General features: G+C 46.6%; 1 protein-coding gene across 2 annotated transcripts in view; it reads right to left on the bottom strand.

Annotated features, from left to right (window-relative positions):
- The window catches only part of WDR26 (WD repeat domain 26), a 45,179-nt gene extending 33,018 nt beyond the window's left edge, over window positions 1-12,161 (bottom strand). The window contains exons 1-4 of one of the 2 annotated variants that reach the window (XM_007530165.3): window positions 11,249-12,161; window positions 9,545-9,644; window positions 9,337-9,441; window positions 252-388 (exon numbers count right to left, since the gene is read on the bottom strand). In XM_007530165.3, the coding sequence (XP_007530227.1) occupies window positions 252-388; window positions 9,337-9,441; window positions 9,545-9,644; window positions 11,249-11,637 (731 nt within the window). In that variant the 5' untranslated portion in view covers window positions 11,638-12,161. The remainder of the gene's footprint in view (window positions 1-251; window positions 389-9,336; window positions 9,442-9,544; window positions 9,645-11,248) is intronic. The other variant, XM_007530164.3, reaches the window with a different exon arrangement.
- Between the last annotated feature and the right edge of the window lie 1,343 nt (window positions 12,162-13,504).

Below are 13,504 nucleotides of genomic sequence, written 5' to 3'. Positions count from 1 at the left end.
CAGTTTACACAGAAGCTTATGAAATGGGCAGGCGTTTCACTGCCCACACTGTCACTCATTTCGTGTCAATGCCTCTTATTCTAACGTGGAAAATCCCCTGCGGTGACAGAGTGTTCACACACGTACAGCTGATCTTACTTATGCACTGCACCTGACAAGTTACCAATATTGAAAGAGTGCCAAATAACGGCAACTCTGAACCACTAATAACCCCATCGACAACCCAGAGTCGAAGAATCAGCCTTCCTTACCCACTGAGAACATGAATCCGTTCTGTATTGTATTTCAGTGGTGTCAATTCACAGCGAAGAACTTGAAGTGCCTCCAGGACCTTGCCGTCCTCCAGGTACTCTAGGTACTTCTGCTGCAGCAGCAAGAACTTCATCCTCTGACATGACAGAAAGCAGCAGTCAGGGGAAAAAAGTTGATGGAAGTTTCAGAAAATGTCTGTGCCTAAACAGAACAGTAGAAGCCATTCTACTATGCCTTTCCAAAGTGATTTTTCATAAAGCTTTATGATGACTCAAACTATTTTGGCTTAGCAGAGTATTCCACATCTTAATAAAACGGCTTTGCACAAATAATCTTCATATGACACATTTTATAAGAACAGTAGTGACTAAGATATCAACACAGGAGACAAATCAATTCTGCCATCAAAACATTAACCTAGTGGCCCAGAATGTGGCATAGTGGGTAAAGCACTGGACTCAGGCATGAGGTTCCAAGTTCAATTCCCAGCATCACATATGTTAAAGTGATGCTCTGTTCCTCGCTCATTAACAAATAAATCTTAAAAAGCAAATAAAGAAAATAAGCAACAGCATGGCTGTTTTTATACAACAGCTTTTCAGGACTGAGGCACCATAGGTCCCAGTTTTAATCCCTGGAACCATCATAAGTCAGCTGAACAGGTCTCTGGCTGAAAAGAAATCAAACTAAGTTTTTGCTTATTTATCTTGGATCAACAATTAGAGCTACTCAAAGCCTTCTGATTTTCCTTTTTAAAGTCTGACAAATATATATATATATACACACACACACACACATACACACACACACACACACACACACATATAACAGGGCATTAAGAGTCTTATGCAATTATTTTTGAGAAGATTTTTTTTTTTTTTAATTTTTTATTTAAGAAAGGATTAGTGAACAAAGGCATAAGGTAGGAGGGGTACAACTCCACACAATTCCCACCACCCAATCCCCATAACCCACCCTCTCCCATGATAGCCTTCCCATTCTCTAGCCCTCTGGGAGCATGGACCCTTTTGAGAAGATTTTAAAGGCAAACCAGTTCATTAGAGGAAAAGGTCACAGTAAATTATACTAAGTTGACTAACAAGCAGAAGTAGAGTTACAGAGTAGAAGGGGCTGAATGTCAGACTTTGACTTCTCAGAAGTTAAGAAGGGCTGCCCAGCAAACACCTAGAGGTTGGTGTGCAGAACACTGAGTATCTTGTGACTAGAGCCTGATAGACTCACCATCTAGGAGGTGACAGGATGCCCACAAACTGAAACGTTGAATGCAATGATTTAAAAAAAAAAACAAAAAACAATGCACTGCTCAGCTCTGGTGGTACGGGGAATTGAACCTGGGAGCCTCAAACTTGAGTCTGTTTGCATAACCATTATGCTATTTCCCCCACCCAAAGATCTTTCAAAATGTAATACTTGTATATTTACAGCAATGTTATCACTGACACATTTAATTTTGAAATAATGAGGCAGACCCCATTAATTCTAATAATAATCAGCCCCTTCCCCATCAGAGAGCAAACATTCCCATTTTGTTGTGAAGCACCTACACATTTAGTTTTTTTCTGAAATGTTTTTGGTGTTAATGTTTTAAAATATTTATTATATTTTATTTGTAACTGGTAAGTGATCATCTCCAATTTGAGTAGTTTTTTTTGCTAGGGAAAAGGTATCTATGAACACTAGGTCTGGAATTTCCCTTGAACTGCTAAGCTAACTAGTGACTACTGCTCAGAGAAGCTCTTCCATCCTATCTGCAAGACAACTACCATAGGTAGGTAGAGAAATAGCAGGCAGAAATGGTAAGCATATTTAGACTCCCAAGGCCTCAAGTCCACTTGAAAGAAAATGTAAACAACAAACTCTGCTTCAGTAAAACATTGAAAAATACTGAAAAAATATATTGCTGAAAAATGGTATAGTGGCCCAGGAGGTGGCGCAGTGGATAAAGCACTGGACTCTCAAGCATGAGGTCCTGAGTTTGATCCCGGGCAGCACATGTACCAACCAAAGTGATGTCTGGTTCTTTCTCTGTACTCCTATCTTTCTCACAAATAAATAAAGTCTTAAAAAAAAAGGAAAAGAAAAAGAAAAATGGTAGAGAAAAATCACATTTATAGAATTCAGCAACAATAAACTATTCTCCAGGATTTCTATGGGGCATTTAGAAGGCATGGGCTCTAAGCTATAACTTTCTAGAGAAAGTAAACAAAAGCAGCATCCCCCCAAAGTTTGACATGGATTTAAATTTTTTTATATGACACAGAGTTTAGGGGCCAGGCGGTGGCGCACCTGGTTAAGCGCACACATTACAGTGCTGGAGGACACAGGTTCAAGCCCCTGGTCCCCACCTGCAGGGAGAAAGCATCACAAGTGGTGAAGCAGGGCTGCAGGTGTCTCTGTCTCTCCCTCCTCTCTCAATTTCTCTGTCCCTATCCAATAAATGAGTAAATAAAAGTTATAAAAAAAAAAAAAAGACAGGGTTTAGCTTATGTTTGGGAATAAATCTAGTCTTCTCTACAACTAAAGAATAGAAAAAATTCAAGCGGAGATAAGTTCCCATAACTCTAGAAAAATAACATTTGACAAATCTTTATAGACTAATGAATGTTCAGAAATATGTTACCAAGATACCTGGAAAAATAAGTTGTTATATATGTAACCTAAAGCTAACCTCTATATTCCACATAAGAGAATTACTCTGAACTTCATTTTGTGACCAAAAAAAGGGGTTCATTTCATATGATGTTCTTTATTCCAACTTGAGGGTCAGGAAGAATTTTTTCACTTAAATGAAGCACAACACTGGTTATATGTGTATATAATTTTCTCACTAACTCAGCAGTTTGGAATTTGGTGGAAAAGTTTTTTTTTTTTGTCTTATCATTATTTATTGGATGAGAGAGAGCCAGGCATGGAAAGGGAAGGGGATGATAGGGAAAGAGACACCTGTAATACTGCTTCACCACTTGTAAAGCTTCTCCCTACAGGTGGGGATGATGAAAAGCTTTTTAATTCAGGACAGCTCACATTTATTGATGTTGGGGTAACACTCATTAGGCCCTAGGCATAATCCCGCTTGCCCATTCCAAAGTGTGTACAGATAGTACCTTAAAGTGCTAGTCTGCTGAACCCACATCTGTGTAATTAAAAAAAAAAAAAAAAAAAGCAGTGTGGTCTGGGAGGTGGTACAGTGGATAACTGCACTGGATTCTCAACCATGAGTTCCCAAGTTCAAGTTCAATCCCTGGCTGCACATGAGTGACGTCTGGTTCTTTCTCTTCTCCTATCTTTCTCATGAATAGATACTCTTTAAAAAAAAATAATAAAACCAGTGCAAGAATATTTTTATGAGTCCCTGTATCCAGATGCAAAGACTATTAATCATGCTATGCTGACCAAGTACAGGCAGGGATCTGACTGACAGAGAAAGTGTTTGCTTCCCTAAAAATCAGTAAAAATACTCAATACACTTAAGGACGGAGAGCAAGACTATACTGATTTCGAGCAGTGGAAATTTAATTTTAAGAAAACAGATAACAAGGGCAGCAAAAGAGAAAGTGTGTATATATATATATATATATATATATATATATATATATATATATATGAAGAAAATAGACACCTATTTTGTGTGCTAGGAAGTGAAACCGGGCATCACTGCTGTGACTGCTGCCTGCACTCTGGAAACGAACTATTATCCCCTGCTAAAAACAAATGTCTTTCATAAGCAGTGTTAATTATTTACCGAAAAAGTGAAAAAGTCAGGCAAAACCAAAGCTTACTAACTAAGGTGGGGACAGAGCCTAACTGATTATTTATTTTAAAAGGTCTTGTCTTTTAAAAGAGGAATTAAAAAGAAAAAGAAAACAAACGTGGTCTGGGAGGTGGCTCAGTGATAAAGCTTTGGACTCTCAAGCATGAAGTTCCGACTTCAATCCCCGGCAGCACATGTGCCAGAGTGATGTCTGGATCTTTCTCTCTCCTCCTATCTTTCTCATTAATAAATCAGTAAAATATTCTTTAAAAAAGAAAGAAAACAAAGAGACTGAGAAAATAAACTTCCCTTCATTTCCCCAACTCCTGATCAGACCTCTATAAGAGATTATTTCAGGGAGTCCGGTGGTGACGCAAAGCGCAAGGATACTGGTTCAAGCCTCCGGCTCCCCACCTGCAGGGGAGTCGCTTCACCAGTGGTGAAGCAGGTCTGCAGGTATCTATCTTTCTCTCCCCCTTTCTTCCCCTCCTTTCTCCATTTCTCTCTGTCCTATCCAACAACGACATCAATAATAACTACACAATAAAACAAGGGCAAAAAAAGGGAATAAATAATAAATATTAAAAAAGGAGATTATTTCTAGCCTCTGATAATGTTTCATCTTTGAGTTCAACAACATTTCTTTTCCCTTTTTATTAATAAAAAGTTGAAATTGTGAAGTAACCAGAATAGCTTGAAATAAAGCCTCCCAGAGTAAATCCTGTCATTTGGACCAGGACTGTTTTCTTCTCCCCTCCAATGTAATTAGATTTAATTCAATAAGAACAGCTCAGAAATTACAATACACAGAAAGCTTGGTTATCCAGGGCAGCTTCCTCCCCGACTTAGTAGTGGTCCTGACTAACTCTGGACTAAGGTCACAGTTCAGTTATATCAAGTAAATCACAACTCAGATGGAGGGGAGATGTCTTCTATTTAAACTATGGCTTTCAAGGTGTCTTCCTATTTGACTCTGAACATACTAGAAACTTTTGTACAAGTTAGTATTTAATCTTGAGCATGTTTCAATTACATTAAAAAGGTAATCAAACATTGTTAAGAGATCCAAATGTGTTCTTTACTGATCAAAAATCAATCTCCCAGACATAGCTAAGCACACTTGAACTGAAATTAAATATGTTTGTTCATGAACTAGCCTTCCAGAAAATTCAGAGTTACTCTAGCATTCTGAGTGCTATTTGACCAGAAACCATTTAAAAAGAGAGGGGAGAAAGATTGGTCAATAAAAGCATTCAGGTTTAAAAACAAAAAAATCAGTTTAGGTTAAGTCATCAAATATGTTTGCTTACAGAATTAAAATGATAGGCAGGGGTAGATAGCATAATGGTTATGCAGAGACTCTCATGCCTGAGGCTGACTCCAAAGTCTCAGGTTCAATCCCCTGTACTACCATAAACCAGAGCTGAATAGTGCTCTGGTAAAAACAAAACAAAACACCAAACAGAATTAAAATGATTATGTTACAAAAACAAAAAATGGCACGCATATTACCGTGTTCAAGGACCAGAGTTCGAGCTCTTACTCCCCACCTGCATGGAGGGAGCTTTACAAGTAATGAAGCAGGCCTGCAGGTCTCTCTCTCCCTCTCCATCCCCAATCTCTCTTGATTTCTCTCTGTCCTATCCAATTAAATAAAAATAAAAATAAAGAAAAGAGAAGGAATAAAGTAGCCACCAGGAGTAGTGGATTCACAGTGCTGGCATCAAGCCCCAGCAATAACTCTGGTGGCAAAAATACTAAATAAATAAGTAAAGTACTTTCTAAGGTATTGTTACAGATCTCTGTTTACATAAGGTTATCTTCTGGTGATGGAGTTGGGGGGAGGACTAATTCCAAACACAATCAGAAAGGTAAGAGCAAGTTGAAAAAAAGGCTGAACTGAGTCATTAAAAAGTTGATTTGTGGTCCGGGAGGTCGCACAGTGGATAAAGCATTGGACTCTCAAGCACGAATTCCTGAGTTCGGTCCCCGGCAGCACATGTACCAGAGTGATGTCTGGTTCTTTCTTTCTACTCCTATCTTTCTCATAAATAAATGAAAATCTTAAAAAAAAAAAAAAAAAAAAAGGGTGTCGGGCGGTAGCGCAGAAGGTTAAGCGAAGGTGGCACAAAGCACAAAGATCGGCATAAGGATCCTGGTTCGAGCCCCCAGCTCCCCACCTGCAGGGAGTTGATTCACAAGTGGTGGGTGAAGCAGGTCTGTCTGCAGGTGTGTGTCTATCTTTTTCTCCTCCTCTGTCTCCCCCCCCTCCATTTCTCTCTGTCCTATCCAACAATGACATCAGTAACAACAATAACTACAACAATAAAACAAGGGCAACAAAAGTGAATAAATAAATAAACATTAAAAAAAGTTGATTCATCAGGAGTCAGGCGGTAGCACAGTGGGTTAAGCACATGTGGCACAAAGTGCAGGGACTGGTGTAAGGATGCCGGTTTGAGCCCCGGCCCCTCACCTGAGGGGGGGGGGGGTGTCGCTTCACAGGTCGTGAAGGTCTGCAGGTGTCTGTCTTTCTCTCCCCCTCTCTATCCCCTCCTCTCTCCATTTCTCTGTCCTATCCAACAACGACGATGTCAGTAACAACAAAAATAATAACTACGACAACAACAAAAAACAAGAGCAACAGAAGGGGATAATAAAAAAAGTTGATTCACCGGCGCTACACGTGCGAGACAGCTGGAATCCCTCTCTCTGATAACTGCCTAACTGCCCAACCAGTTTAACGGAGTGAGGCTCAGCCAGAGATTCACTCTTCAGCTTGTAGTAGCCTAGAATGCTCTGTAGACTGAGCAGGCTGTAAAGAGAAAGAAGCCTTTACTATCTCCATCTACCTTTCTTCAGTCTACATGCTGCTTTCAATGAAGGCCGCTCAGGAGATACTCATCATCTAAACACAACAGAAAGTCTCAATGTACTAGAAATAAGTAAAAAAAAAAAAAAAAGTGGGGGCCAGGTGGTGGCGCAGCTGGTTAAGCGCACACATTACAGTGTGCAAGGACCCAGGTTCAAGCCTCTGGACCCACCTGCAGGAGGAAAGCTTCACGAGTGGAGAGGCAGGACTGCGGTTATCTCTCTGTCTCTTCCCCTATCTCTCCCTCCCCTCTCAATTTCTCTCTGTCTCAATCCAATAATAAATAAATAAAATATTAAAAAAAGAAAGAAGAGGTATTAAAAAAAAAGTGGGCCTATTAAAATTTTACTATCAAACTTAGCTATAATTTCGGTGAAGTTTTAACAAGAACAATCTTCTAGCAAATCACATTTATTTTAAAACAGCTCATGACAAGGTGTTTACTGCCAACTTTTCCACTTGGAACACTTTTATATGGGCCATTTAATCATCTTTATCAGTTTCCATTCTGTCAGAACTTGCAATTTATGAAAAACTATCTAGTTAAAAATACTTACTTAAGGGAGTCGGGCTGTAGCGCAGCGGGTTAAGCGCAGGTGGCGCAAAGCACAAGGACCGGCATAAGGATCCGGGTTCAAACCCCGGCTCCCCAACTGCAGGGGAGTCGCTTCACAGGCGGTGAAGCAGGTCTGCAGGTGTCTATCTTTCTCTCCTCCTCTCTGTCTTCCCCTCCTCTCTCCATTTCTCTCTGTCCTATCCAACAACGACAACAATAATAACTACAACAATAAAACAACAAGGGCAACAAAAGGAAATAAATAAAATAAATATTAAAAAAATACTTACTTAAGCTTTGTTTTTTTTAAAAGAATATTAATTAATTAATTTCATTTTGTTGCCCTAAGCTTTGTTTTTAAACCCCAAACTCACTGACTGGAAAAAATTTAGTTACTGGAAAATCTGTAATCCCCTTGAATACAGATGTTTAGCTATTTTAACTTTAAAATTTTCTGTTGTGGGAGTTGGGTGGTAGCGCAGTGGGTTAAGTGCAGGTGGCGCAAAGCACAAGGACCGGCATAAGGATCCTGGTTCGAACCCCGGCTCCCCACCTGCAGGGGAGTCGCTTCACAGGCGGTGAAGCAGGTCTGCAGGTGTCTGTCTTTCTCTCCCCCTCTATCTTCCCTTTCTCTCTGTCCTATCTGGCAACAACGACATCGATAATAACAATAATAGTCACAACAACGATAAAAACAACAAGGCTAGAAAAAGGAAAATAAATAGTTTGGAAAATACAAAAAAAAGTAACTATTTAAATATGTACTACAAGATAAACAATTACACTAGATTATCAATCTAAATTGACCCATATTTGTTAATACTTGCTTGTACTATCAACTCATCAAGTCTATTTTTTCAGGACTACAGTTTTATATAAAACAGCATTAGGAGACTGAAAGTTGTTTTGTAAAATTAAAAAAAAACATCACAAAATGAAGAAAAAAACAAAAAAGGGAAGCTCTAAACAGGCTAACAAAAGCAGAAAAACTACTATTTGACCCAATTTTTAAAAATCAAAATGTAACAGGCACTTACTAGGGATCAGCAAACAGCTGTTTTCTCTACTTCCTATTAGTCGTCTTTCCCTCCCCCACCAGACAGGAAGTTGCTTTTGACAACAAATGAATCAGCTAGAAGTTTAAAAAGCCAGCAGTCAGAAGCTGATTCTTCATGGTTTCTAATCACAAACTTAGAAAAAACTCATTCCCTCTCCTCTCTAAGCAACATCTACTGAAGAATTAAAGCTAGCTTGTAAAAGAAAGTGTCAGGTTTGGGAAAGAGGCTAACAAGATAGCAAAGGGTTAAATCAATCTGTAAGGAAAAGGAAGGACATAAACAGAGCTCATGGTCCACTCCCCTAAGGTAGACAGACAGACAGACAGACAGACAGGCTGGCAGGCACTCCTTCAACTCTGGAGCTGTTGATCCATACAGCTGAAGGGGTGGAAGGATGGAAACACAGCAGAGAAGCTGGTCTGAATTAACTCTAATTCTCAAAGATTAAAATATAAGTATCATTTTTTATGTTGACTACTTAAGTGGCTATACACACAAACACGACTTCTCTCAACATATTATTAAATAAAGTAAAGTTACAACCGACTCTAGACTCTATATAAAAGCATCAAATGAAGGCATAAAGATCTCTCAATGTAGACTTTTTATAGACATTTCATTTATAAACCAGATTCAAGTACACATTTACTAAGCAGAATTTTAAAAAGACAAAAGCTCAGACTTTAAAACATCCTCGTCCACAAACTTCATTAGATGAAACTATTTTTAGGCCTTATTTGTTTTTTCAAGTGGCAGAAACCTAGAGTCATCAACAACCTACTAAAAATAAGAATAAATGTGAAACTAAGAACAAAAGTGTATTTACCACAATTATTCCCAACAACGTTTGAGAGATTTCAAGTGCGCCTCTTACCACAATAGCATGAGGAGAATGCACTAAAGGCTTTAGCTCATTCAGGTCATTTTCTGCCTGCAGAAATCGGTATAGGAGAAAAGCAGAAATGTCACAAAATGCACAGCCGGGGACTCGTTTCCGCAGCAGTCACACAGCTAGCTCTCGGGCCGCACTTTACCTTATCCCAGTCTCCTTCCATGACATGATTTCGGAATTTGGTAGCAGAAGGATGTTCTAAGCGACATCCTGACTCTTGCATGAGGAGATCAACAGTCTGGCTGCAGGAGAGACACAGTGTAAAAAAGAACTGGCCAGCTTCACAGGGTCTTACTCTTCCGAATAAACTACTGCCTATGAAAACAGATTCCAAGGTTCTACAGTCATCTCGTGGCGAGGAAAAAAGAAACAGCGTTATTGATGTGCTTGCCTACACAGACTTGGTATTTATACTGCCACCTACAATTACCAGGAGTCAAATTTACCTTCTTGAAACCAGAATCAAAATAAGTTCTTCCTGGTTTTTGTTTTGTTTGTTTTTGATTCTCCCCCCTCCCCCCCGGACATTTAATGCTTCAAAAGTTTAACCGGGCATATAACATTTTCTAGTGGACTGTAACCGATTGGTCAAATCAATGAGAAACTCGGGCCTACATGGCCACATTCTGAAAGATAAAGGAAACCAAAAAGTGAAGCTCCCTAGAAGGCAACGGAAGACGGCCTGTGTCAGGCAGAGGCCTTCCTGTCCAGACCCCAAACGCAGAAATTCTATTCCGTCAGTCTTTCAAATCGTGATAAAACCCCGCATCACTCACACACACTCACACACACTCACACACACACACACACACACACACACACAAAATCATTCCCTTTCTCCCTACACTAAAAATAGCAAATTTCCTATGGTGTGGGTTCCAAACAGTCACGAGTTATTTCCTTCTGCTGCTGTCAGCTTGCTTCTTGTGTCAGTAATATGTTCTGTGCCCAAGTACCAAAAAAAAAAAAAAAAAAAAAATTCTCTTTTTCAATCCTCATCCTTTTCCTTGGGGAACAAAGTGAAATCCTCCTCCCAATATGTCTTTCTCTGGAAGCTTAAGAGAGACAGTGGGACGGGACTGCCGGCACCTGCCAGCACTGGCCTGGCTCGCACCGCGCCGAATGTCACTTTTTACCAAGTGCCTCCCTGGCCCCCGGGCTTACCGACCGCAAGCTGGCCTGGTGGTGGTGCGGGAACCCGGGGCGGGCTTTGAATCTCTCCTTGGAAGCTGGGGGGCTGCGGGCTGCGGGCTGCGTGCAGCTCTCTCTCTCTCCCTCCCCCCCCCCCCCCCCCCCCCCGGTTCTGCTCCGATTCGGGCTCCATCCCTCCAGCAGGGCCCGGGCGCTCGCTGCCCGCCCACCCTACCTTCACCTTCCGCGGTTCTTTGTGTGTGTGTGTGCGCGGCTGGTTGGGGGGCCGGGGTCTCGCTGGTGTCTCCCCGCCACCCCGTCCCCACGCGGGCGGCACGAGGCCACCTGCATTGCATTGGGACATCAATGATTCACCGGCTCGGGTGACCCTTTCCCGGGGGGGGGGGCGGAGAGGCGGCCGCCCCCCGGCTGTTACCCGGGGCCTGGGGCGGGCGCGGTGCGGTCGCCCGGCTTTTATACCCTTCGGCCGTGCGCGACCCCAGCCCCCATCTCACCCCCCCCCGGGAAACACCTGCTCGTCTCCCCCGCGGGCAGGTGTCCCACAAAGACGCCCCTGCAGAGATGCACCGGACGGACAGACAGACCCTGCGGGCGGCCTTCTGCCCCCCCCACCCGAGCCGTGCGTCCGTCCGTCAGTCCCCCACCCCCCACGGGGGAGGAGGAGGAGGAGGAGGAGGATGGCGGGGACACTTACTTGAGCCCCAGGCCGTTGAGGTGCTGTCCTATGAGCCGAATGACATCCTCGTCCGACTGCGAGAGCCGCTTCTTCTTCTTGAGGCAGCTGCCCAGCTCGGGGGTGGCCAGCGCGGCGGCGGCGGCGGCGGCCGGGGCGGGGGTCCCGCCGGGGACCCCGTTATTGACACTCAGACTGTTGCTATTGTTGCTGGCGGCCGGGGGGGCGGCGGGCAGCAGCCCGTTGGCGTGGGCCAGGTCCCCCGCGGACGCCGCCGACGGCGACGACGACGACTCCCCGTTCTGGGCCGCCAGGCAGGCGAGCTCCGGGGTCGGAGTCGGGGTCGGGCCCCCGGCGCCCCCTCCGCCGCCGCCTCCTCCTCCTCCTCCTCCTGCCCCGTTGGCCTGCATGATGCCGCCGCCGCCGCCGACCAGGCTGTGGCCGCTGTGGCTCCGGGGGGGGACGGCGGCCGGGGGAAGCCCCACCACCACCAGCACGGAGGAGGAGGAGGAGGAGGACGACGACGACGAGGACGACGACGGGGTCGGGGGGGAGAGGCCTGCTCTGCCTGCCGAAGCCCCGGGCTCTCCTGCTCCCTCCGCCGCCGAGGCTCGGGGTTTCTTCCGCGGGGGCGGGGAGGCTCCGCCGGCGTCCGAGTCGGAGGAGGAGGAAGCGGAGGCCAGAGTTTCCTCGCCGAGAGAGGCCGTGGTGGGAAGCCGGGGGGGCGAGGCGAGGGGCCGGGGACGGGGTCGGGGAGCGGGGCGGCGGGCGAGCAGGAGGAGGAGGAGGAGGAGGAGGGGGAGAAGGAGGATCCGGGCCCTTTCCCCCCCCCCTCCCGGAGGCAGCGCGGGGTGCGCGGCGGCGGGGGCCGGGGCCGGGGCCGGGGCGCGGGGCTGGGCCGGGCGCGGGCGGGCGGCGGCGGAGGCGGCTGCCGCCTCAGCGCTCGGCTCGGCTCGGCTCCGCTCCCTGGTGTGTTGATTCTTCCCCCAGCTGCTGCCTAATGGAGTCCGGGCGCCCGCGTCACAGGAAATGCCTATACTGCCCTCCTCACTCACTTCCGGTGGCAGGTATGGAACCTATAAGGGGCCTGTCACCCGGCACGTGCGCGGGGGGCCGGCCGGGGGCGCGGGGCTGGGCTGGGGGAGACTCCGGAGCCGCCCCGACCCGACCCGCCCCGACCCGACGCGACCCGACGCGGCGCGACCCGGGGCCCCGTGAGGGCCGAGTGGCCCGAGTCACCTGGCGGCGGGGCTGCCCGGGCTGCGGGGGGACGCGGCGGGGCCCCGCGAGCAGGTGCCGGGGCGCCGCGGGACCCGACGGGACGCGCCGCCGCCGAGGGCGACTCGCTCCGCCGCCCGCCGCCCGGCCCGGCGTGTCCCGCGGAGGCGCGTCCTGCGAGGAGGCCGGCGGAGGAGCCGCGCGCGAGCGGGCCGTGGAGCCACGACAGGCCGCGGCGGTGCAGGCCGCGCAGGCCGCGGAGGGAGGAAGGGAAGGAGGAGGAGGAAGGAGGAAGAGACGGAGGGAGGGAGGGCCTTGGCCGGCCTGCTGGCCGCGGGGACCGGCCCTCCGAGCCCTCGCCCCGCACCGGCTTCCTCCCGACGCCGCCGCCGCCTCCTGGGTCGCCCGGAGCCGGACCCGAACCCGCGGGCCGCCGGGGGACTCGGCTCCACCGAGCGGCCGCGCCGCCTGCGACCCCCGTGGCTGCGGACGCCCGGCCCGACCCCCCACCCCCGGGAGGGGCGACGGCACCCTCTGCCCGGCCTCTTTCTCGGCAACCTCAGCTCTCTCCGGAGTTTCTTTTTCTGGGAAGAATCGCAAGAGATTTCGACCGGTGCATCTGAGATCTTAAAAAGATCTATTTCAGGGCGGAGGGGAGACAGCATAATGGTTATGCAAACAGATGCTCCTGCCTGAGGCTCCAAAGTCCCAGGTTCAACCCCCCCGCACCCCCATAAGCCAGAGCTGAACAGTGCACTAGTTAAAAAAAAAAAAAAGATTTTATTAAAATTTTTTTCTTTTCCTCTTTTTTTAAATTGTTGTAGTTATTATTATTGTTGTTGTTAATGCCATTGTTGTTGGATAGGACAGAGAGAAATGGAGAGAGGAGGGGAAGACAGAGAGGGGGAGAGAAAGACAGACACCTGCAGACCTGCTTCACAGCCTATGAAGCGACTCCCCTGCAGGTGGGGAGCCGGGGGCTCAAACCAGGATCCTTATGCCGGTCCTTGCACCTTGCGCCACGTGCGCTTAACCCGCTGTGCTAGCACCCGACTCCCC

Source organism: Erinaceus europaeus, chromosome 6, assembly GCF_950295315.1.
Source record: "Erinaceus europaeus chromosome 6, mEriEur2.1, whole genome shotgun sequence".
Lineage (NCBI taxonomy): Eukaryota > Metazoa > Chordata > Mammalia > Eulipotyphla > Erinaceidae > Erinaceus > Erinaceus europaeus.
The sequence above is the reverse complement of the archived record's forward strand: the minus strand, read 5'-3'. Positions and strand labels throughout refer to the sequence as shown.